At 45.7% G+C, this 26551-nt stretch overlaps 1 protein-coding gene across 5 annotated transcripts in view; it reads right to left on the reverse strand.

The window, feature by feature from the left end:
• Positions 1-26551, reverse strand: part of NOLC1 (nucleolar and coiled-body phosphoprotein 1) — a 102200-nt gene that overhangs the window by 69308 nt on the left and 6341 nt on the right. For 3 of the 5 annotated variants that reach the window (XM_030203378.1, XM_030203379.1, XM_030203377.1), the window contains exons 3-6: positions 22834-22961; positions 7044-7225; positions 2253-2430; positions 924-1091 (exon numbers count right to left, since the gene is read on the reverse strand). In XM_030203378.1, the coding sequence (XP_030059238.1) occupies positions 924-1091; positions 2253-2430; positions 7044-7225; positions 22834-22961 (656 nt within the window). The remainder of the gene's footprint in view (positions 1-923; positions 1092-2252; positions 2431-7043; positions 7226-22833; positions 22962-26551) is intronic. The other 2 variants (XM_030203381.1, XM_030203380.1) reach the window with 2 other exon arrangements.

Raw genomic sequence — 26551 nt, forward strand, 5'->3', positions numbered from 1 at the left:
GGTGACTAAGTGGGAGGCCAGCAAAAAGCAGATTGCAGTAGTCTAAACGAGAGTGACAAGGGTGTGGATGAGGGTTTTGGTAGAGTGCTCGGAAAGAAAGGGGCGGATTTTACGGATGTTGTAAAGAAAGAAACAACAGGTCTTGGCAATCTGCTGGATATGAGCAGAGAAGGAGAGAGAAGAGTCAAAGATGACCCCAAGGTTTCGAGCTAAGGAGACAGGGAGAATGAGAGAGCCATCAACAGAAATAGAAAACGGGGGGAGCGGGGAGGTGGGTTTGGGGGGGAAAATGAGAAGCTCGGTTTTGGTCATATTTAATTTCAGGTGGCGTTGAGACATCCAGACAGCAATGTCAGACAAGCACGCTGAAACTTTGGTTTGGATGCAAGGTGAGATATCAGGGGTAGAAAGGTAGATTTGGGAGTCATCAGCATAGAGATGGTAGGAAAAGCCATGGGATGAGATTAATGAACCAAGGGAAGAAGTGTAGATAGAAAAGAGGAGGGGACCAAGAACAGAACCCTGAGATACGCCGACAGGCAGAGGGATAGAAGTAGAAGAGGATCCACCAAAGTGAACACTAAAAGTGCGGAGGGAGAGGTAGGAAGAGAACCAGGAAAGGACAGAGCCCTGGAATCCAAGTGAGGACAGGGTATCGAGAAGTATGCTGTGATCGACAGTGTCAAAAGCAGCAGAAAGATCAAGAAGAATGAGGATGGAATATTGACCTCTGGATTTAGCCAGTAATAGGTCATTGGAGACTTTAGTAAGCATTGGAGACTTTAGTAAGCATTCAATTCTCTTTCTTCTCCCTTCCCCCAAAGGACGGCAAGTGTTATTTCAGCTGAACTTCTAACTCCTCCATATGCTCAAGGAGCAAACAGCTAAGCCAGGGTTTATTGAGCTCATCGTTGGTTACACACCTGGTGGTCCTTTCTTGGGCAAAGGTGCCTCATCTTCGCTGCTGCTCTCAGAGGAGTCTGAGTCACTGCTTTCTGCCTTTTTGTTACTCAGTGCTGCCTTGGCTAATGGAGTCTTCACCATGGCTTTCTTTGGTTCAGCACCTGGAGGTGGCACAGCACTGTATGGTCCTGCAAGTTAGAGACAGATTAACAAGCAGCCCTTTGCAATAAGTCTCCTACCACCCAAGCTCCATTACCTAGCTGTTCCCAACCCAGTTCTCGGGGTACACCTAGTCCTATCGGGTTTTCAGGATATCCACACTGAATATGTATGAGTTAGGTCAGTGAGGCTGATGTATAGCAGCACCTGTTAAATATGGGTGCCGCAGGAAAAAGTACTGCGTCGCAAACAGCGACTAATGCACAAACTGACTTGCATGCAAATGAGATTCAAGGAACCCCTTTGTGCATTGGTTGCTGTTTGCAACTTGAAACTGTCAAAAGCATTTGACAGCTTGCACAAAATCCCTGGTGGTCCAGTGGACCACTTCCCACACCCGAACCCACCAAGGAACAAATCCCTAGTGGTCCAGTGGACCGCGAACCTCCCTCCACTGCAAAAAATCCCAGTGGTCCAGTGGACTCCTGAACCCCCCCCCCCCCCCCCCCACAAAGCAAGAATTGCCCTGGTGGTCTAGTGACCCCAGACCCATACCTTGAAAACAATGGAGGCGGGAGGGCAAGAGCAACACCTCCTCCCTCTGGCGAGCCCAGGGGCAGAAGGGAGGAGGTGTTGCCCCTGCCCTTCCGCCTCCATCGTTTTCAAGGTACGGGGAGGGAGGGGTTCACTAGACCACCGGGGATTTTTTGCAAGGGGGGATGGCGCAGGTTTAGGGTCCACCAGGGACTTTTGCCTACCATGTGGAGCAGACTGCTCCCTCTGACAGCAGGTTCAGACCTGCCGTAAAATTTTGCATGGTAAAGGTAAGTACTCAGGTCTGTGCATCGCTCAGAATACATTTTAATACTAATGAGCTCCTTGCAATACATTTGCATAGGGTTTTTAGTAGTTGCTAACTGCACTCAGAGCCACAGAAAACCCCCTTGTGCATTACTTGTGAAAAAAAAAACACTTACAACTTGGTAAGCTTTGTGCATTGGGCTATGAGTGAAAAGAACAATTATGAGTTGATTCTTTAATGCAACTGTATCTGTAATAAGCCTCACTGAGGTAGGCAGCTTGTTCCATTCCAATGGAATAGTTGGTTCCTGGACAAATCTAGTGCACCATGCCCCGACATCTATAGTAGATTACCTCATGCCTCTCATGGTCTACTGCTTACACCTTACCAGGCTTTGGCTTGGGTTTTGAAGCTGGTTTCTCATCTTCTGAGCTGTCTGACTCATCCTCACTACTTGAGCTCTCTTTTGCGGGGGTTGTTTTACTTGGGGGAGCCTTCACCACACCAGTTGAAGACTTTGGTGTAACTGGAGACTTGGACAGGGCTGCTTTTGAGGTTGCAGCATTCTACAACAAAAAGTAAACATAATAAACATACAGTAAAACAAATCTTTTCATCTTCATCCATATACCTCAGCCCTCATAAAATAATGGTGTTGAGAGAAGAAAAAAATGGAAGCCCAGAACAAAGGTAAACAAATTTACTAAAGTTTAGCCGATGCAAGATAAATACCCCAACCAAAGAAATGAGACCATGATGTAATCTTACACTTAAGGCTATTGCTCTCAGTACACTTTCAAATCCAACATCATAAAACAGTAGCCTGATGGTTAGTGCAGCGGCCCAAGAACCAAGGGAACCAAATTCGATTCCCACTGCAGCTCCTTGTGACCCTGGGTAAGTCACCATTGTTCTAGGTACAAAAAACAGATTATGAGCCCACTAGGGACAGAGAAAGTACCTGCATATAATAAATATAAACCACTTTGGTTGTACCGCAGAAAGACGGTATATCAAATCTCTTTCTCTTTCACATGAAGGGAAAGGGGAAGGAGGGGGAAAGGGAAATGGGACTTGATATACCGCCTTTCTGAGGTTTTTGCAACTACATTCAAAGCGGTTTACATATATTCAGGTACTTATTTTGTACCAGGGGAAATGGAGGGTTAAGTGACTTGCCCAGATTCACAAAGAGCTGCAGTGGGAATCAAACTCAGTTCCCCAGGATCAAAGTCCACTGCACTAACCACTAGGCTATTCCTCCACATGAAGGATAACGAACACAGGACAATTAAACAGTTTGGATATACTATAACTGAGACCAGTAACCACTTATTATAGCATGGGAAAGGAGACTGCAGAATGTAGAAATTGGCTTTAAGGTTTGTATAATTATGGTACAGCCAGAGGACCCCCCCCCCCCACTGGAATGGTGAAGGGCCCAGTCATAGAGCTCCAAGGATTCTCAGGCTATTTGAGATCGAAAGCTTGTAGTCCTTAATGATGAGTGTACCTTGGTTTATTTTATTGTACTGGGACAAAAGGATTAGGCATTGTGTTTTGTCTTGATTAAGCTTGAACAGAAACGCCTTTGCCCAGGAATCCATGATGGAAAAACTGGCGTCTATTTGTTCGGAGATTTCGGCTAGAGTTGACTTGAATGGGATATAGATGGTCACGTCGTCCGCATAAATGAATGGGTTAAGGCCAAGCTTAGATAATGCTTTAGCTAGTGGAATCAGCATAACATTGAAAAGGGTTGGAGAAAGGGGTGAGCCTTGAGGTACTCCACAAGTGGCTTTCCAAGGTGCAGAAAGGTTGGAACGAGCTTTGACTTGGTAGGTACGGGATGATAGAAAACCCTTGATCCAGGTTAGCACGTTCCCGCTTATACGGAATGTGTCCAGCAGGTAGAGTAAAAGCTCATGATCCGCCATGTCAAACGCGCTGGACATGTCAAATTGGAGTAGTAACATCTTGTTCCCAGTGGATATTTCTCTTTTAAAATTAGACAGAAGGGTAACCAATACTGTTTCGGTACTAAACTGCGGACGGAACCCTGATTGTGAGCAATGTAGTATGTCGAAATTCTTCATATAATCATTTAGCTGGGTATTGACCAAACTTTCCATTGTTTTAACAAGTAATGGGATAGATGCCACTGGTCGATAATTTGAAAGGACATCAACTTTTATTTTTGGGTTCTTGGGAATTGGTGTGAGAAGAATGCTTCCATGCTCATAAGGAAAAAGACCCTTGTTGAGCATGAAGTTTAAGTAGGAGGAGAAATCTATGATGAAGCATTCAGGAGCAGATTTTAACAGATGACTAGGGCATATATCGAGGCCACAATGTTTCTTGGAGAACTTGGATAGCGCTCCTGCTACAGTATCAGCTGTCAAAATACTGAACGTGGTCCAGCTACGGTCTGCTGGGCATTGGCCTGGAGGTGAGTCCAGTGTTTTGAGAAAATCCTCGATGACAGCAGTACTGCTAAAGAGTGGTTTTCTTAACAATTGAATTTTCTCATTGAAATATGTAGCAAGTTTAGCAGCAGAGGGACAATCTGATTGTGCGGACACAGTTCTGCTTGTATCAAGGAAGGAATTCAAGAGTCATTGAAGCTTTTTAGCGTCCTTGCCGACTGACGCTAGTTTTTCCGTAAAGAAGGCTTTGCTTGTTTGATAGCGTATTTGTATTTCTGTCGACTTGATTTCCACATGTTTAGTGTACAATTGGACCTCAATTTACGCCATGCTCTTTCAAGTTTTCTAGTTTGTGTCTTTAGTGTTTTTAACTCCTTAGTATACCAAGGTGTGGACTTGCGATTGTATGAGGTTTTACATTGCAAGGGCGCTATGGGGCTCATTTTCAAAGCACTTAGACTTCCAAAGTTCCACTGAAACCTCGGTAGTGGCCTACACCAACAGGCAAGGAGGGACCAGGAGTGTCCCTTTAGCGCTATAATTAAGATTCTTATGCCACATTGGTAGAGAGCCACTTATCCAACCTGTCAGCAGCTCAAAACACCAGAGAGTGGAATCTACAGGCAGCAGACATACTCCGGATGCACAAGAATGGAAGCTGTCCAAAGAGGATTGTAAGTTCTTTTGAGCAGGGACTGTCTTTGTCTTCATGTTCAATTGTGAAGCGCTGCATACGACTGGTAGCGCTATAGAAATGATTTGTAGTAGTAGTAGTAGAATTCACGTTGATCGTCTAGCGTTGGGGTCTTCTGCAATTGGATCTAATGGCCACAAGAAAAGACACCAAGGTTCCCCCAGTTTTTCAGCCCATGTGTGTTTTGGATGTCCGCTGTGTTCTCATGAGATCGTCTCTTTGTTCTCTATGGAGTATCAAAGAAAGGAGTGGCAGCTTCTTGAGGTGACTACTGTGTGATTGACCTAAAAAGCAATTGCTCTGGCATATTTTCTGATAGGGAAGCCCTTCTGTTCTGAAAGTCCATTCCTTGTAGAAATAAAAGCAGTGTCTTTAGCAGATACATGCTCTGTGGCAACATGGTCCTTTTTGCATAATTTTGCGAACACTACAGACTAGATGTGGCAGTAAGAACATGGGCCTCCTTTGATGCTTCTATTCCGCCAGCAGGGGTGTCTCACATCTCACTCAACTTGAGGGCTTTGACCCGTCCTAAAGGTTTTTGAACTGGTCTGATGTCAACACTAAGGAAGGAGAAATTAGGTCTTACCTGCTAATTTTCTTTTCCTTTAATCATATCAGATCTGTCCACTTCCCGCCCTTCAGTGTATCCTGCTATGAAGTGGTTCTTCACTGTTTTGAATTCAAGATTCTTCCAGTTATCAAGTTCTCATTTGTGTTTTTAGTTCTTTCTTGTTATGACTACTGTTGAAGAATTATGAAGGATGGAATAATATTCTGATTCTTCACTTTTGGGGGAATTACACAGCTTTGCTAACGGAATACTTAACTGGTACAGTTGCACAATGCCCTTATAGGTCAGAGCTCACAATTCTGTAGTCTCTTATCCCCACCTGCTGGTTGATGGACACAACTCACAAGTTTCTGAACTGGACTGATGCTGATCTAAGAAGGTGGGGACTTTAGGGAAGACATCCCTGTGGCAAAATAGGGGATCTTCATGCCTGTGATTTGTATTACTATTTTTATAACATGCATTTCTCTTGTTTGGCCAGCAGGTGGTGTCTGTCCTCTGCTTTAAAGTTGTTCAGAAGTGACTGTTTTCCTTTCAGCTTAAGCCCTGAGTGAAAGTAACCTGCATTGCTATTGGCAAAATACCCCTCAGTGCTAATGCACTGGGCTCTGATTGGCCCTGAAGTACAAAATCCAGTCAGAATGTGCTGGAATCCCCCAGTCTCAGAGAGTGAGTGTGGAGAGTAAATATATCTGCACCTAGACCCTGTTCAAAATCTGAGAACACTTATTTTCCTGAACTCCCCAGATACTAATCAGGTAGTAAGAAAGTGCAGAGTTAAAATTTTGATACCTGTTAATTTACCTGCTATTGTTTGCTGTTTACACCTCCCCCCCCCCCCACCCCCCACCGTTCATTGTTCCACTTTTCTGATAATAAACCTATTAGTTTATTAGCTATGTTGTCCTGGACTGACTAAGAATCCTGGTGGTTTGTGTTCTTTGTCTGTGGGATGTTTTCTAGGAACTGTGGGACCCCTGGAATTGTGGCCCCAGTATCCTCAGAAACCACTGGGGAAATAACTTGCAGGTGGGAGACTCGCCCAGAGACAAGAAAAACCCAGTACAGTGGGTTGGAGGGTATGCCAGTATAGAGCACTGCACAGGTGCAGGTGGGCCTGAGCAGTGCTGGGACAGACCCTTTAGGTGGCTGCAGAGTTAACCCCATAACATGTGAATGGACAAAGGGTCACGGTGTCCAACAGACCAGTCAGAGACAACCAACCCAAAACTACAACTCTTATGTAACAGCAGAAATTCAGTTCTGAACATCTATCACATTAACCCAACAAAAGGTATCAAAATCAGCAGAGAGGTCTTTCCAGCTGAAATATTACTTCTCATTTCAGAAGCCCAGTTTATGAATAAAAAAAAATACAAGTAGATATTTATGCAGTTATACTTAAAAGGGCAGCAGTGGCAGATTCATGAAAATGATGCAAAGAAACACGTTTAGAAGGGAGCTGGAGGAACTCCTCTTCCTCACCTGTGCTGGCTTCTTCTTTGCCTCTTCTTCAGATTCGGAGTCCTCACTGGAGTCCTCACTGCTGCAGCTACTCGTGGCTGCCTTTGCTGCAGGCTTTGTCGCCTTAGCTGCAGGCTTTGTCGCCTTAGCTGCAGGCTTTGTCGCCTTAGCTGCAGGCTTTGTCACCTTTGCTGACTGGATCGCTGAAGGTGGGACAAAAATTATGCAGGTCAAATAAATTTTCCCAAGTAAAGAATAAGCTTATGAATAAAGAAAGAAACCATAAATGCATCCAGGTACAGGCAATGCTTCTAAAGACAAGAGAAACTGAGTCAACAAGCTTCAGCACTCATTTCTGCCCTACCCATAATAAGATGTCATGTAAACCTTCTTATCCCTGTAACTTTGTACATGACATAGAGAATGACATGAGGACAAGGATCCGCAGTAACCGCGGGGATGGGGACAGAGCGCACAGGGATGGGGACAAACTTTGTTGCCGTGTCACTTTCTACTTTGAAGCCTGCTAACGAACTAGACTGTTATTTATGCTTGACTGATGCAGATGACAATATTTTTATTTTTTGGAAAAATAAGCAAACATGCTAGCCACAGCTAGCAAAATTTGTATGGGGGATCCTGTACATCCTGTCACCACCACAGCTTCTAGGAAGACATCTTCTATTTCAGGAGGGACTGTGGAAGACAAGAAAGCTAGACTAAATCCTGAGATTATTGATGACTTCTTTCTCATCCTCAGATTAAAAAATCTCCCCTCTAGGGCATACAGAACGGATTATATTTTGTACCCCTGGACAATTTAACAGGGTGGATTAGGATTCCTTGGGGTACTAGAAGTCAGCTATTGTTGGGGTTGGTAGAGGGTGGTGGTGGTGGTGGGAAGGTTATTATACCTGCTAGTTGTTATTATTGTTTTCTATTTGTAATTTATACACAACAATCAGCATATTGTTCCTTTTTATACTTTATACAGCAGAACAATGTGCTGATCGCTACACTAATCCTCAAAAATGGGAAAATTAGGTTTTTACCATGATAATTTTCTTTCCTTTAGTCATAGCAGATGAAGCCATTACATATGGGTTGTGTCCATCAACCAGCAGGGGGAGATAGAGAACACTCAATTTTTCATAGTGCCTCATGGCCAGCTAGCTCCACTGCCTCTTCAGTATTTGAAGCTTCCAAAGCAGTATGGCAAACCGCAATGGGAATAACATGAACTTTCCTCACAGCGAACGATGGCCCCTTAACAAGGGCATAAACTCCAAAAAAGGAGGGAATGAACTCATCCTCCTGGAGGGAATAAACTCGTCCTCCACTTTGTATAAACGGAGGGAATACTTGCATCCTCCTGGACGGAATAAACTCATCCTCCCAAAACATGAACTGGAGGGAATGAACTCATCCTCCTATAACTGTAACAAGAATCCTGAAGACTGTTTTCCCACTCCCCAAGGAAGGAATATAACTTCAGGAAACAAGAACAGCACCTAAAATCAGAATCACTGCAATACAGACAATCATACAGGTAGAGCTCATGGCTTCATCTGCTATGACTAAAGGAAAGAAAATTATCATGGTAAGAACCTAATTTTCCCTTCCTTGTCATCAAGCAGATGAACCCATTACGTATGGGATGTAACAAAGCAATCCCTAAATAGGGTGGGAACAAGCCACACCACGCGCTAGCACCTGTGCTCCAAAACGCGCATCCCTCCTGGCAGCCACATCCAGCCTGTAATGTCGGGCGAAAGAGAGCTTAGAAGCCCATGTTGCAGCACTGCAAATCTCATGAACAGATAGTGCTCCAGTTTCGGCCCAGGAAGAGGAAATCGCTCTTGTGGAATGTGCCTTAAAGGCTTCAGGCGGAGCCCTGCCAGACAGCAGATATGCTGAAAAGACAGCTTCTTTGAGCCAACAGGCAATAGTGGCTTTAGACGCTGAGGACCTGCAAACAGTACAAAAAAATGATCAGAGGTCCTGAAAGAATTTGTAATTCGCAGATACTGCAACACAGTCCTGCGCACATCCAAAAGTTGCAATTGCCCAAATGAATCTGGAAACTCCTCCTCAACAAAGGAGGGAAGAAAAACAGGCTGGTTTAGGTGAAACGCTGAAACCACCTTAGGCATGAAGGAAGGCACGGTCCGAACCGTGACCCCTGACTCTGAGAATTGCAGAAAAGGGTCTCTACAGGACAGCGCCTGGAGCTCTGACACCCGTCTCGCTGAGGTAATGGCCACTAAAAAGACGGCCTTCAGTGTCAAATCTTTCTCTGAAGCACGCCGAAGCGGTTCAAAGGGAGCCCCCTGAAGGGCCTTCAATACTAACCCCAGGTTCCAAGCTGGACAAGGTGCCCGCACGGGAGGACGGAGCCGAAGCACCCCTCTAAGAAAGCCGAGCCACATCTGGATGTACAGCTAAGGACACGCCTTCAACCTGGCCACGCAGGGAGGCCAATGCTGCCACTTGCACCCACAGGGAATTATAGGCCAAGCCTTTGTGTACACCATCCTGCAAAAAGTCCAGAATCGGCGAGACAGGAGCCCGCAACGGAGAAAGCACTCTTGAAACACACCAGACTTCAAACTGGCGCCAAATCCTGGCATAAGCCACGGAAGTGGAGCGCTTACGGGCCTGCAGGAGAGTGGAAATTACCTTATTTGAGTAGCTTTTATCTCTCAATTGCGCCCTCTCAATCGCCATGCCATAAGACCAAAGCGGCAGGCGTCCTCCATGGCCACCGGATCCTGTGACAACAGGTGCGGAACCAGAGGTAACGGAAAGGGAGCCTCCAACAGCATCTGTCGGAGGTCCGCATACCAAGGCCTCCTGGGCCAATCCGGGGCGATGAGCAATACTTCTCCTGGATGCAGCCAAATCCGCAGGAGCACTCGCCCTATCAAGGGCCACGGAGGGAAGACATACAGCAAGCCCAGGGGCCAGGGTTGAGCCAAGGCATCCAACCCGGCAGAGCGAGGATCCCTCCGTCTGCTGAAGAAGCACGGGACTTTGGCATTGGAACTGGTCGCCATAAGATCCATCACTGGCTTGCCCCATTTGGCACATATCTGCAGGAATACATCGTCTGCTAGTTCCCACTCCGCTGAATCAATCTGATGCCTGCTTAGATAGTCAGCTTGCACGTTGCTCTGACCTGCAATGTGAGCTGCTGACAGGGACTGTAGATGCAGCTCGGCCCAGTGGCAAATTTGTTCGGCCTGCGCGGCTAGAGCTCTGCACTGAGTGCCGCCTTGTCGATTTATGTAGGCCACTGCTGTCGTGTTGTCCGACATCACTCGGACAGCCAATCCTTCCAGGGTCACTTGAAAGGCCAGAAGAGCCAGAAACACCGCTTTCAACTCCCGCGGTTGATAGACCACTCCGACTTGTCGAGCGTCCACAGACCCTGGGCATGCTTCCTCTGGCAATGTGCGCCCCAGCCCTTCAGGCTGGCATCTGTCACCACTAGGCACCAATCGGGGAGCGCCAGCGGCATTCCCCGCTGCAACATGCTGTCCGAGAGCCACCACTCCATACTGAGGCGGGCCGCAGGGAGCCAAGAAAGTCTGCACTGATAATCCTGAGATACTGGAGACCATCGTTGAAGTAGAGAATACTGTAGAGGTCTCAGGTGCGCTCTCGCCCATGGCACCACTTCCAAGGTGGCCGTCATCGATCCCAACAGCTGGACAATGTCCCAACCTCACGGGCGGGGCATCCTCAGGAGCAGACGGACCTGATTCTGAAGCTTGCACCGCCTTTGCTTGGGAAGAAACACATAGCCCGAGGCTGTGTCGAACCTAGCCCCCAAATATTCTAGAGATTGCGAGGGGGTCAGGTAACTTTTGGCCATATTGACGACCCAGCCCAGAGATTGAAGGACTGAAACCACTCTGGCTGTAGCTAGATGACTCTCTTTTTCTGAGTCTGCTCTGATGAGCCAGTCTTCTAGGTACAGGTGAACCCGGATACCCTGTCGCCTGAGAAAGGCAGCTACTACCACCATTACCTTGGAGAAGGTTCGGGGAGCTGTGGTGAGGCCAAAAGGCAAGGCCCGAAACTGGAAATGTTTTCCCAATACCGCAAACCGCAGAAACTTCTGGTGCGGGGGCCAAATTGGTATGTGCAAGTAAGCTCCTTTCAGGTCCAGAGAAGTGAAAAACTCTCCTGGCTGTACCGCCGCAATGACGGAGCGCAGGGTTTCCATGTGAAAATGCCGCACTCTTAAGGACTTGTTTAGCTCTTTTAAGTCCAGGATCGGGCGAAAAGACCCGCCTTTTCGTGGCACCACAAAGTAAATGGAGTAGCAGCCTAGACCTTGTTCGGCAGGAGGCACCGGGGTCACAGCCCCTATCCGGCACAGACTGTGCAAAGTCTCCTCTACCGCCGCCCGTTTGGCGGCAGAACCGCATCGGGACTTCACAAACATGTCTCTCACCGGGGCATCGAATTCTATTCGGTATCCGTCTCTGATCAGGTCCAAGATCCACTGATCTGCGGAGATTTTGGCCCACTCCTCGAAAAAGAGGGAAAGTCTTCCTCCAATGACAGGAAACGAGGAGGGGGCCGGCGCACCATCATTGAGAGGGTCGTCCCTGAACTCCAGGCCTTGAACTGGCAGCTGTGGAACGTTTGTCCGAGCGAAAGGAGTTTCTCTGCTGAAAGCGGGCACGCGAAGTGAACCCAGCAGCACGCCCCGGGCGGTACCTTCTAGCTTCACGGAAGCGAGGTCTGTAAGAGGAGCGGGACCGCCTGACCCTTAGATTAAGGCTTCGGCCTATCTTCGGGCAAGCGCTGAGGTTTGGAATCCCCCAGGACTTTAACAATGTTTTCCAGCTCCTCACCAAACAGGAGAAGGCCTTGACAGGGCAACTTCACCAACCTTTGCTTAGAGGCCATGTCCGCCGCCCAATGTCATAGCCAAAGAGTGCGGCGAGCCGCCACTGCTACAGCCATTTGTTTAGCCGAAGCTCTGACCATTTCATAAAGGGCGTCAGCCAAAAAGCACAAGGCCGACCCCATCCGCGGAGCCACTTCAGATAAGGTCTCCGCTCCATCACCGGGCTGTTCCACTGCCTGCTGTAACCAAGCCAGGCAGGCTCTAGCAGCATAACAACTGCATGCAGACTCCCGAACAGTGAGACCTGCCAAATCAAAGGACCGCTTCAGAGCTGAATCAAGCCTGCGGTCTTGAATATCCTTCAGGGCAACACCTCCTTCAACAGGGAGGGTAGTTCTCTTTGTCACAGCCGTGACCAGGGCATCCACTTTAGGCATTGCAAAGCGAGCCAAATGTTCCTCATTCAGAGGGTATAATTGCCCCATAGCCCTGGCAACCTTCAAAGGTCCCTTGGGGTCAGCCCATTGAACCGAAATAAGCTCTTGGATGGAGTCATGCAAAGGAAAAGCTCGAGCAGGCTTTCTGGTACTAGCCATCCTTGAATTAACAGAGGAGGCTGTGCCACTCCCAGGATCTTCAATCGAGAGGGCTTGTAAGGCATCTGAAATAAGCGCTGGCAGCTCCTCACGGTGGAAAATCCTCACCGCAGACAGATCATCAAGCTCCTGTGGCAATTCTGCACCCGACTCTTTTGCATAATTCTTTTCAACTTCCGTTGGGTTGGAAAGAACAGAAATAAGCAGATAGTTTCACTGAGAGTGCAAGAGTGGACTGTGTGGCTCACTTCCAAACCCCCCCCCCCCCCCACTCCTCTCCTCAGGGTTAGCAAAACTGAAACGTTTCCACGTAGGCAAACAGTGGCCCCAAGAAAAAAAATAGCTGGTCTGCATGTTCTAATGACCCATGAAGCTGTTCCCTTCAGCCAATGAAAAGATCCATTTTTTGTCAACAAGTCTAATATACAAGCCTTGGGAGTGTTAATGTGTATCTTTGATATCTTCCCCTCCCCCCCTTAACAGGAGGAAATACATTTTTCTATTTCTCCGGTATTACGCTGCATGCAGAGCCTGGCTTCTTGGTGCTTCCTGTTCAGTTTTTATCTACCTATTTCTATTTCTGAATTGCAATGAGATATTCTGCTCTTTATTACCAAGATGGGGATATTAGCGATCAATTCGTCCAGTATTTATCAGACTCTTTACATCAGGGTAAAGGATTTGTGAATTTTGAGATTCAGGAATATTTGGATTGGCTCTGCTTACCTGGTCTATCTAGCTCCGAGTGTGATCAGTTGGAGGTTCCTTTTAGGTTGGATGAAATTTTGAAATAAAGGGACTTAAAGGGGGAAAGGCCTTGGGCTTGGATGAATTTTCTGCAAAGTTTTTAAAGATCTTTGCTGGTGAGGTGGGCCCCCTATTGTTACGGGTGAGAAATGCTTGCCTGAATGAAGAGGGGATCTCGGTACTTCTAAAGCCAGGGTGTGACCCTACACTTTTGTGGGTCTTATCGCCTGATTTCCTTACTTAATTTAGATATCAAAATTTTGGCTAAGGTCTCGGCTGAACGCTTGGGACGGGTTTTTCCCAAGCTGATCCATAGAGGCTTTGTGGCTCGTAGACAGGTGGCTGATAATACTCGATGTACATTGGAACATTTTATGGAAGGCAAAATGGCGAGGTAACTTGGTGGCCTTTTTAAGTACAGACGCTGAGAAAGCATTTGATAGGGTTGAATGGTCCTACCTATGGCAAGTGTTGCAGCATATGGGGTTTGGTCATAGCCTTCTGGGATGCTTAATGTGTTTGTATTAGACTCCTGTCGCAAGGCTTAAGATCAATGGGGGAAATTCTTTTGTCTTTCCTATTGAGTGGGGTACGCAGCAGGGGTGCCCGTTTTCCCCTTTGCTTTGTTTATTGGTAGAAGTTAAAGGAGTACGGGTTGGGGGGGGGGTGGACATAAAATAGCACTGTTTGATGATATCCTGTTTTATGTGCAAGCGCCCAGACTTACTTTACCAGTGATATTACGCAAATTAAGTGGGGGTTTTTGTAGATTATCGTGTTTTAAGATAAATCTTAATTACTTGGCATTACTATGACACAGTAGGGATAGGAATCATTTCCCCTTTCGGTCCGCTCAGTTTGGTTTTAAATATTTAGGCATTCAGATTCCTCATGATATTTCTCAGTTGTTTTCTTTGAATTATATTCCTTTATTTCAGCAAATACCTAGGGCAGGGGTTACATTGAAAATAAGAAAACAGAAAAACACACACGGCGGTGGTGTCACCACTGCTGTGTGTTTTTCTGTGACTTTACTCCATAGAACGTAAGAACATAACAGTAGCCATACTGGGTCAGACCAATGGTCCATCTAGCCCAGTATCCTGCTTTCCAAACAGTGTCCAAGCCAGGTCACAAGTTCCTGGCAGAAACCCAAATTGTGGCAACACTCCATACTACAAATCCCAGGGCTTCCCATGTCTGTCTCAATAGCAGACTATGTACTTGTCCAAACCTTTTTTAAACTCAGATACACTAACCACCGTTACCACCTCCTCCTGCAAAGAGTTCCAGAGCTTAACTATTTGTTGAGTGAAAAAATATTTCCTCCTATTTGTGTTAAAAGTATTTCCATGTAACTTCGAGTGTCCCCTAGTCTTTGTACTTTTGGATCGAGTCAAAGTTTTTTTGATTTACTTCTACTCATTCTACATCCAAACTATTTCTGTTTGCGGCACCCCCACCCTCACCCCCAGGATACACGGGTCTCCACGGCATCCCCCTCCCTCCTGCCACATGGGTCTCCCTTTCTCTGCAACCCCTCCTCTCACACCAGCACACCTCTGCCTTCTCTAAATCCAGCTCGTTCGCTCGCTACCTTCCTTCCTGCAGGTCCAGAATCGCCGACGCTTCCTTTTCCACCCCCCGCCGCCGCTTTAGTGCTTGCAGCTTACAGTTTCAGGTCGTCCGCAATTCACACAGGTACTCTGGGGCCTTCCCAGTCTGCTGCGTCCAGCCCTCTCTGATGCAATTCCTGTTGCGAAGGACGGACGTGGCAGACTGGGAAGGCCCCGTAATGCCTGTGTGAATCGCGGATGGCCAGAAAATGTAAGCTGCAAGCACTGCAGCGGTGGCAGGGGAAGAAGCAGCAGATGCTGGACCTGTGGGAGGGGAAGTAGGGAGCGATGCGCACGGCACCGCTGAGAGTTTGCAGTGGTGCACTAGGGTGCCTCGGCGCACAGTTTGGGAACAGCTGACGCAGGGATTTACATGGTGGATGGTTATCTTGGTGGGGTTGGATTGCAACAATCAAGACGAATGTGCTGTCTCGTTTATTGTTTCTATTTCATGCTTTGCCATTGTTGGTGCCTAAGATGAAATTCTTGAGGCTTCAGGCAGAAATTTCGGGTTTTCTCTGGGAAGGCCGTCCTTCGCGGTTGAATAGAAAAGTGATGCGCAGTGCTGTTGAATTTGGAAGGCATGGGGTTCCTAATATTCAGTGGTATTATTGGGCATCATAGTTGAAACTAATCTCGGCCTGAGCCAAGATTCCTTACTGATTGTTACTGCCATGGAACAAACCTCTCTCTTCCAGGGTCTATGGTCAATTATCTTCCAATCCATTTGTTCACCACTTATTATTATTATGGAGTTTTCTTAAACCTAAACTGAGAAGCTACAGGGGTCCTTCTTACTTTGCTTATATCAGTCAGACCCAGGGTTCTTAGCGGCCTTTGGGAAACCAGCCATTGTGCGATGGACAGAACATGGCCTGGTTCGTTTTAAGGATTTTTTGGATGTGGGAGAATTACGCTCTTTTGAGGAGCTAAAAGAATGCTATGATTTATCTAGTTAAGATGTTTTTTCATACCTACAAATTAAGCATTATATCACCCAACAATAATGGCTGAGAGTTGATCCAGATGACAGTGAACATTTTGAAAACCTGTGAGGGTCATTGGGGAAACTCTGGGGCACTACTTCTGTTCTTTATCAAATCATCAAGGGAACAGCACTCAAATGCTCCAGGCTAGGATGGAGCGGGGAAGGGGAGGAATTGTGCTGGGATTTAGGGGGAGGGTTTAGGGATTGGGGGGGATTTAGTTACTTCGGAGGGATATTATCTTTTGATATCTTCTATCACTTGCCGATACTTCTGAGCTTAATGTAAAAAAATTTTGGTTCTAGAACAGAAACAAAAAGGTAGCCTTTTGTGCATTATTTGTACACTCAAAATATTATTATTTGTTACATTTGTATCCCACATTTTCCCACCTTTTGCAGGCTCAATGTGGCTTAAATATAACCATTAACGGCTTTAGCCGATTACGGTCTGAACAAATACATGGTATGAATGAATACAAAGTGATATTGTGGTAGAATGAGGTACATGTATGGTAGGTACAGTTGGGGGGAGCTTAGAGAGGGAAAGGGGGAAGAAGAGTCAGGTTATGTCCATTACGGTTTTTGGTTACATTGTGTCGCAAGTGACCAGGTATTTTTATGTTGGGTCGGTGGGGTATGCTCTTCTGAACAGGTCTGTCTTTAGAGCTTTCCGAAAATTTAGGTGGTCGAGCGTAGTTGTTACTGCTTTTGCGTTCCATAGTTATGCGCTTAGATAGGAAAAGCTGGATGCATAGGTGGATTTCTATTTGAGTCCTTTGCTGCTTGGGTAGTGGAGGTTTAGGTATGATCGTGCAGATTTTGTGGTGTTTCTGGTTGGCAGGTCGATGAGGTCTGTCATGTATCCCGGTGCCTCGCTGTAAATAATTTTATGAACAGTCGTGCAAATTTTGAAGGTGATATGTTCTTTGATTGGTAGCCAGTGCAATTTTTCTCTGAGTGGTTTGACGCTGTCAAAACGTGTTTTTCCAAATATAAGCCTGGCTGCTGTGTTTTGGGTGGTCTGAAGTTTCTTTATGATTTGATCCTTGCATCCCACATAGATTCCATTACAGTAATCTGCGTGGCTTAATACCATGGACTGTACCAGGTTACGAAATATTTCCCTCGGGAAGAATGGTTTTACGCGTTTGAGTTTCCACATTGAGAAAAACATTTTCTTTATGTTGGATTTCGCTTGGATCTCTAGTGAGAGGTTACAGTCGATTGTTACTCCGAGAATTTTCAGGCTGTCTGAGACAGGGAGGGTGTATCCTGGGGTGTTAATGTGTGTGGGTTTGTATGCTTTGTATTGGGATGAGATGATGAGTGTGTTTTTTCTGTATGGAGTTTAAGTTGGAATGCATTTGCCCATGAGTTCATGATGTTTAAGCTTAGCTTGATTTTGTTGGTGATTTCCGCCAGATCATGTTTGTATGGGATGTATAATGTAACGTCATCAGCATAGATAAATGGGTTGAGGCCTTGGGCGGATAGGGTCTTGGCTAGTGGAGTCATCATGAGGTTGAAAAGGACAGGTGATAGTGGTGATCCTTGCGGTACTCCGCAGCCTGGTTTCCACGGTGACGATATGTTTGTATTTGATTTCACTTGATATGTTCTTGTGGTTAGAAAACCCTTAATCCAATTGAGAGTGCCACCATTGATTCCGAAGTATTCTAGGAGTCTTAGCAGTATGTTATGGTTAACCATGTCGAATGTACTTGACATGTCAAATTGGAGGAGAATGCTCTTGCCTATTGCTATTTCCTGCTCGAATTTGGTTAGGAGAGTGAGAGAGGGCGATTTGACAGGACTGGTTGTTCAGCTGCTGCTTCGATAGTGTTTCCTCCGTGGCCTTTCAGTGGCCAGTGTTCTTTTTGGATCACTCGCCACTGGGGTCGAGTCATTCTGGTAGCTCCAGATTGGCCACGGCACCCTTGGTATGCAGATCTGGTGTAGCTCCTTGTGGCACCTCCATTTCGGATTCTACTCGACTCCGGGCTCTTCCTTCAGGGTCCTTTACAGAGTGAAGGATCCCTCTCACTTTGGTCTTATGGCCTGGTTTTTTGAGAGGTTGACTGAGGAGCACAGTTCTTTGGACACAGTGATTACTGCTCTATTGGAAGCTTGTATGCGGTCCACTTCGACCGCGTATTCTTGGGTGTTGAGGATTTGTTGCCCAGGAGGAGTCCCAAAAGAGAAGAATCCAGGAGCTGGTAAGGAGACGTACACCACCTGCTGGAGATAGAAATATACTAGGCTATGGAGGGGTTGGTCGTCCAGTACCACTCACTAAAGTTAGTTATCTCTATCTCCAACTGATGGTAGATGGACAGAACCCACAAGTTCATGGATTCATCTGCAGCCTGCGCTAAGAAAACTAATTTCTTCTCTGTAACTTCTCCCCCCTCCCCTCTTAAAGGCACATAGCCTAGTGGGATCTAGCCCTGTCCACTGTACAGAGCCTGTATGCGACTGCCCCCTTTGTCTTTGTTGGCAAAGCCTTCAAGGCTTCCTAGCTCTTCTGTTGATCATACATTCTCCACCCCCATCCCCCAATGTCTGCACTACTTCCTTCACAGAGGCAGGTGTGCCACAAGTCTGGCATCACTGAAAGCCTCTACTGCCTAAATCCTTTTGGAGATACAACTTTTAGAACTGGACACAATACTCCAGATAAAGTCTCATTCATAGTTTCAAGTTTGCTGCTAGGAAAATATTCAAAAACACTTATTATAAAAACTGTGGCAAATTTTCTGAAAATATATGGCAATATTTGAGTAAATTTGAACCTTTTCCATATTAAACATACACTTTACTTTCTTATAAAAAAGTTGATATCCAATCTTGTGCTGTGTCTATAAAATGTATTTGGAGATGAAAAGCAATGCTCAGCAATGGTGGAAGGAACAGAAGACAACTGGGAGGTTAAGATGATTCTAAGTACCGGGGTAATATGGACCTCAATTCTGAGATCAGAAAAGGATGCTCAAGATAAGGAAGATGATCTGGAATGGTATAGGAGTCTCTCCCCCCAACTCTAGTCCCATTCCCCTCTCTCCTTTCTGCCAAATCCCTAATCCTCTCACACATTTCCTCAAAGTCATACAAAACCTCATATACTCCCCCAGTACTGATCTCCTCACACAATTACCCTGCCTCAGTTGATCCTCCATCTCACGATCCCCAATATCACAATCCCAGGCAATTCACTCCCTCAATACGAAGTGCAAAGTGATGGACTTGGGGTGCAGAAATCCAAAAGAGCAGTACGTGCTACTGGGTGAGAGAATGACATGTACAGATCAGGAGAGAGACCTTGGGGTGATCGTGTCTGAAGATCTCAAGAAAGCAAAACAATGTCACAAGGCTGTGGCTATTGCCTGACGAATGCTGAGCTGCATAGAGAAAGACATAGCCAGCAGAAGAAAGGAGGTATTGATGCCCTTGTACAAATCATTGGTGGGGCCCCATTGGAGTACCGTGTCCAATTTTGGAGGCCGTATCTCTTCAAGGACATAAAAAGACTTTAGGCAGTTCAGAGGAAGGCGACAAAAATAGTACAAGGTTTACGCCATAAGATGTATGAGAAGAGAATGGAGGATCTGAACATGTGTATGCTAGAGAGAAGGAGGGAGAGAAGTGATATGATACAGACATTTAAGTACTTGAAAGGTATTAATATATAAACAAACCTCTTCCAGAGACGTAGGAGCAGTAGAACTAAAGGACATGAATGAAGGTTGCAGGGAGGAAGACTTAAGAGTAACATCAGGAAATGGTCTTTCACAGAGATGGTAGTGGACACCTGGAACACCCTTCCAGGAGAGGTGGCAGTCAAAAAGTGAGCAAATTCAAAAATGCATGGGATAGACACAGGGGATGTCTAAACAGAAAGAGCATGGAAACACAGCATGGAGGTGTTATCTTGGGCAAGAGTAGTGGGAACTGAGGCCAATGCTGGACAGACTTCTACGGTCTGTGTCCCACAAAAGACAAAGAAAGTTTGTCATCTCCAGCACTGGAGGAACAGAGGTCGATGCCAGACGGACTTCTACTGTGAAGCTTCAGCAACTCCAGTGTTGTATATCACTTTATTTTATTGTCACATGCTACGAGTGAGGGTGCTGTGCAGCTCAGGGGGAAGGGAGAAGTCATCTTGACTGGTAAGTTACTATCAGCAATACTTGGGAGTCATGGTTATAACCACATATCATCCTCATCATGTTTGGCTGCCTATATGGGCGGCATGGTGAATACTTGGCAACCGGCATTTAAGCATGGGTGATTTGAGCCTGCACAGAATGGTGGGCACAGCTCTGGTCACCTTGTTGGGCAGACTGGATGGACCGTGTGCTGCTCTTTTATCTGCTGTCATTTACTGTGTTACATACCACTAGCCCCATTCTCAAAACATTGAGAATTTCTATACCACTTTCACCAAAAAGTGGCTGAAGGTAGTTTACAAGAATGTAAATGTTAACATTCATAACCTAGCAAAACAAACATAGCAAAAATAATCAAAAGATAAAAACTAAAAATGTTCAAAATAAAGCAAAAAATGTTTTTTTAAAGCCTCGTCTTAAGCAACTTCCTAGAAGTCTGATAATTAGTCTCAGTACACAGATCTAGTGGTAAAAAATTCCACATATTAGCTATAACTGCTGAAAACCCCTCAGCAGTAAAAGAAAATGGAGCAGAGGGAGCAGAATTAATAAAAAGAAAAAAGCTAGTACAGCAGCCAAACAAATTCAGCAGAAAAAGTACCTGCCTATAATGTGTACAGCGCTGCACACATCCAGCAGCGTTATAGAAATGATTAGCAGTAAGGAATTCATCTCTCCAGACGGTCCTACTGGTGATGAGAAGGGTAGAGAAGAAAAACCCCTAACAATGCGACTGTGAAAGGAACTGGCTTCTCTGCCTTGGCAGTTTTCTCTAAAAATGGCAGCGTTTCCCGCCAAAACGGAAACCAACACTGTCAGAGCTCCCTCAGTGGTAAGAGGAGAAATCCACGCCATTTCAAAAGGAACCACCGAATCAGCAGAGCAAGAAGCTGACTAAAAGTTGTCGAAAAGACCCACCAAATCAGCAGAGCAAGAAGCCAACTAAAAGTTGTCGAAAAGACCCATTTTGAAAACAACCCTGAAGTACCTCAGATTCTCTGCCCTCGCAGAAACCGGTGAACTCAGCTTCTTGGGGGGGGGGGGGGGGGGGGGGGGGTTGTAAACGCTGGAACTCTTCCAGCAAGGAAAGACAGCCAACCAACAGTGAACCTAAGCTAAAGGGATGGCTGCTGAAGGAAGCCAAAATAGAGCTGCTTTGTCTTTTTTTTTTTAATGCAAAATCAGTGTGGCTGTCTCTCCCAGCTCTCAGGACACCCTTTCCGTGAAGGGGCTGAGGCAGTGCAAATCAAAACTTCAGTCACTTGAAGCTAGCAGCACTAAATCAAACATTTGTGAGGATTTTAGGAGGGAGAGACCCGGCCACCCAAGTGTAGAACCTCTGAGGCTTACTGAGAACCCACACGGGCCTCAGCCTCCAACTTGAAGAGAAACACCAGAGCACAGAATGCATTGAAAATAATAATTAAAGTCAAAAGGGAGAAATGAGAAAGAGACTGAAGGGCTCACCTCCTTCCACCTGCTGTAGAATTATAGTACAGTTTGAGGCCTGCTGGTAAAGCAAGGTCCAGCCTAAAGCCCAGACTGAGGCCTGAATGGGAAAAGAATGGTCAAGGAATCTGAAATCAAAATGGATTCTCTCATCTGTGAAATGGTTTCCTTTATCTCGGTATCTGAGTTAGAGGAGACTTGTTTTCATAGATGGAAAATTGTGAAATATCTTAAGATCTTCAGGTAGCAACAGGGGAATAGGGAAGTCCCAAAATAAGATAGGGGAGGGACCATCTGTCCGAAGGGGAGGGAGGCTTTCCTGTGAGGCATCTACGGTTGGGCATGAAAAGGGGGGTCATCGAAGTAAACAACTTTATCATAGAAAGGTATGAGAGCCCATTGATTTGAATGCAAGCAGAAGAGTATAAAACTGACAGCAAATTTGGGTGGGGTGGAGATCTCCAAGGCTGTCATGCTGAGATGCTGTCAGACAGACCTCCACTCCTGCTTGTGTACCTGATCGCCTTATATTGCTTTGGTAAGAATAAAGCCATATATCTCTGAAACCTATCTTTTCTCTTTCTTATACAACATATAAAGTGAATAACCTCTTGGGTTGGAATGGGTAATAGGGAGCATTTATACTTTCCTACACAAACACAGTCAGATGATTAGGAATAGCCTTCTAGAAGACTTCTCTGGTATGTGGGCAGCTGACCAGCATATCAGAGAGGACTCATGGGACAGTTAACCCCCCCATAAAATTCACTGCTCAAGACTGAGAATACTGGCTCTCTCTCTAGCTGGCCAGGGCTCTTATTGGCTCTCATGCGAGTCAGAGTTCTCAGTCTCCACCTGCTGGAAGGAGAGAATGTTCAGGGCTGGTCCAGAGGGATGCTAAGGAATATTGTAATAAGCTTATATAGACTCATCATGAAGAGCACATTTGAGATTGAAGAGCTATGAATCCATAAAGATAAGGACACAATCTACGTATTATCTTTAAAAATGTATAAAAGCACAACATTCAATTCTTCTCATTCCCTCCCAATCAAACCCTCTCTAAAAGGCTTCAAACCCTCTTTCTCACTCCCTCACCACTCTGTGCCGTCCCACTTAGGTTGCATCTTCTTTCTCTGCTGCTGAGAGCCAGACTTCGAACAACGAGGGGCAATAAAAGTACAACATGGTCAAAATATTTTTCTGGAAGGAGAGAATGTGGTCTTAAGGGCTACCACTCTCCTCCTCCTACTTCTGGCCAGTACAGTGGCATTAGTGGGATAAAGGGAAAGCATGAGTGAAGAAGTGTGCTTGTCCACTCCTATCCCTGTTCCTGGTCTATTGCACAGGGATTAGGCACTTCTATAGCAAAGATCAGCTCCAACCTGGCTTTTTTGCAGGTGGCTCCTCTTCCTCACTGGAACTGTCTTCGCTGCTGGAAGATTCTTTCTTGGCTGCCTTTTTTGAGGCCGGTCCATTTGCTACCAGCTTCCTTTTCTTTGCTTCTGGGGATCTGAGGATAGAAAAGCAACACAAAAAATAAGTATCCAAAAGGAAATGGACTGCCATACAGCCTCAAAATCTTACATCAAGGGATCCCTCCCAATGCATGAAAGGAGGTTCCACCAATGCTACTCCAGCTTTGGAAAGTAAGGAGAAGTGTCGTACTGGTTATATTAAAGGACTATTACTAGTCATTTCTGCAACATAAATAGACATACACAACACTGAAAACAGAGACAATTCCTGCTTGACAAAGTTTACAATCTATTCAAGACCAACAGGACAAATAAGAGATTAGGAGGCGTCATGTATTATGTGAATAAGAGACATTTTTAATTAAACAGGTGAATAATTGCTTAAGAGTTAAAAGAACCTCAATAAAGGTGGGTTTTTACTCTGGATTTGAATGCGGCCAGAGAAAGAGATTGACATACTAATTCAGGAAGTCTATTCCAGATATACTGTACAGTAAGATGAAAGGAACAGAGTTTCCAATGGGTGTAGGAAGAGATAATAAAGGAGAGAGAACTGAGGAGCTATATAATGAAATGTACTTGTACGTCAGTAAGAAAAGTTTGAATTGTATGCAGAAAAAGATAGCGAGCTAACAAAGTGACTTGAGAACGGGTTAAGTGAACATAGCAACACTGGCAGAAGATAAATCAGGTATCCGAATTTCAATAGATTGAAGGGGAGAGAGAGCTCAGTGGAAGACCTGTAAGGAGCAAGTTGCTGTAACCTAAATGGGAAGTGATGAGAGTGTGGATAAGAGTTTTGGTACTGTGTTCAGAATGGAAGGAATGAATTTTGGTGATGTTATGAAGAAAAGTCATCACCAGGTTTCAGCAGTCTGTTGGATATGTGCAGAGAAAAAGAGAAGTCAAAGATAGCTCCAAGGTTATAAACTGAAGAGACAGGAAGGATGAGTGTTATCCACAGATGAGTACCAACAATGTTGATGCCCTTCTGCTTTTGACACCATGCTTCAAAGGTGACCAATGCCGATCCTCTCGGCCTCCGCTCAACACACGGTATTGGGGTCACTCAGAATCAATGAGGATGAAGTGGAATACGTCATTGTCCTTGGACAGAGTTGGACAATGCTCGACCCCAGTGTCTGCTACCAACACTCAATGTCAAGGCAGGCATCTCCCAGTGTTCGATACAACTCCGGAAACCATCGGGACCAATGCTGATGACAAAGTCGATTGAACAGATTTCTCGGCACCAAAAAAGTAGTTTGTGCTTTCACGACCCCTAATACTACTTCACAGCTTATCACTTGTAAAGGCTTCTAGAAATAGAATTCGGGGAAATGTATCTGTGGCAGGGCTCCATCAATGACATCACTCACCAGTGTGGATCTTTCATTCTGCTTGTCCTCAGCGAAAGAAAGAGTGGTCAAAGAAGACCCCAAGATTACAAGCTGAAGAAATAGGGAGGACAACAGTGTTATCCACAGAAAGAGAATACAGAGGAAGGGGGTTTAGCGGGAAAGATAAGATCCTCTGCTTTTAGACACATTCAGCTTGTGTGGAGGAGTGGCCTAGTGGTTAGGGTGGTGGACTTTGGTCCTGGGGAACTGAGGAACTGAGTTCAATTCCCACTTCAGGCACAGGTAGCTCCTTGTGACTCTGGGCAAGTCACTTAACCCTTCATTGCCCCATGTAAGCCGCATTGAGCCTGCCATGAGTGGGAAAGCGTAGGGTACAAATATAACAAAAAAAAAAAAAAAGAAAAAAATGGCAACGTTACAGCCAGGAAGCAATATCAGACAAGCAGGCTGAGACTTGGGCCTAGCAAAATTCCTGGTGCAGAGGTAGATCTGGGAGCAGTCAGTGTACTGAAAACCATGGGAGTACATCTGAGCACCAAAGGAAAAAGTATAGAGAGAGGAGAGGTCCCAAGACAGATCGCTGGGGAACGAGACCAATGGTAAAATCCTGCTTTCCCAGACATACACAGAAGCTTTCAGCTGATCACTATCTCCTCTTACCACAAGCACCCACGTCTACTGTGCTTACCGAGGACTTGTACCTGTACATAATCTGGTGTAAAGCACCCCACTATGGAACGCTACATAGATGCTAAAGGGGAGTACAACAGACACACAATTACAGTAGTATAGCAAAACAATAAGACAATCCGGTTTCACATTTAGTGGGGAAATTATCAAGGTGCAGTAAAAGATGAGCTTTTACCACTCTTTGATTTACCATGGGATTCAGCAGCCTGCAGGATAACAGTCCTGCAGGTTGATGAATCCTGTAGTAAAAAGAGTAACATTGCTTGACAGCCACCTCACAAGCAGTGCTATTCCAGCAGCCCGGGAGTATCATGCCACAAAGCTGCGGCTTAATTCTCCCAGGCAAGAGACAGGGCTCTCAGAGTCTCCCAAACCTGACCCCACCGCCGAAGCACATCAGCAAAATCAGCCCCCCCCCCCCCCCCGATTAAGCCACCAGCTCCCATAGGGGTAGCAGAATGAGACTACGAGACTACCAACAGAGGCCCCTTTTTAACAGGTGGCGCCGGAAAGGTAGGAGCGATTGGGGATCATTCCTACCCATGCACCACTGGATCATTAGGGCTCACAGGTAGTGGCACGGGGTGCGATGGGAGACTTTTGGAGGTTCAGTGCTTTGTTTTTTTGTTGGGGGGGGGGGGGGTGGAATGACATGAGGCCGCAGCTCTGAGCCCTGATGCGCCCAGGAATATTTTACCATCATTTTCTGTCCATATCACCGAAAGTCATGTTATGTTTTTTACATAACAAGTTGCTTTATATGTATTTTCATCTCATTACTATTTAACCCACTGTGACTTAAATAACCACCAGAATAAATTAAGTCAAGATGCGCTAGGTCCCTTTAAGTCACGTTAAGGGGCAAACACCACAACTTAAAGCCCTAGTGCAGCTTGATAACTCCCCCACCCCCCACCAGGTCTGGTAGCAAACCTCAACTGAACTAAGTCTCTCTCGGTTCTTAAAAAGAACAAAATAAACAAATCTAAGTTCTGTAAAAGATGCCTTATAATGCAAAGCTGTCCAACAAGGCTGTGAAGGCTGACAGATGCACAAGCTGCACTTACTTCATACGTGTTTTAATTATCCCTCTCTAGACCTCCGGGGGACCTGTGCCCACGGAGATAAAGAGTGGGTTTCAGAAGGCTCATTTTAAGTCTGTTACCCAGGACCTCGGCTTTCTTACTCCTCGTGGCTAAGTGTAACTTAGTGCATCTATTCTCCCACATAATGTACTGAGGGGTAAAAGATACCTTACTTATGTGAACACTATTTGTGTAAGAATGTTCCAAGAAACAGATAGACAATCAAGAAATTGAGGCATAGACCAGAAAAGCAAGTGATAGAAATAATCTTTATTCTCACCAATTGGAACTTCAATCTGGCACCCTCATCAGTCAGATTCTCAGATTGACCGACCGTAGTTCTGCCCTCTGGGTAGCGTTGGGGAAAAACTCCAAATCACACCCAGATTTGCAAATCTTATATAGTAACTGCTGTCCATACAATTCAATGGGGACTCAATTTTTTTTCATCTGTGAATCATACTTAACCACAGGTCAGGTGCCCACCTG

The sequence above is a fragment of the Microcaecilia unicolor genome, chromosome 5 (assembly GCF_901765095.1).
Source record: "Microcaecilia unicolor chromosome 5, aMicUni1.1, whole genome shotgun sequence".
Lineage (NCBI taxonomy): Eukaryota > Metazoa > Chordata > Amphibia > Gymnophiona > Siphonopidae > Microcaecilia > Microcaecilia unicolor.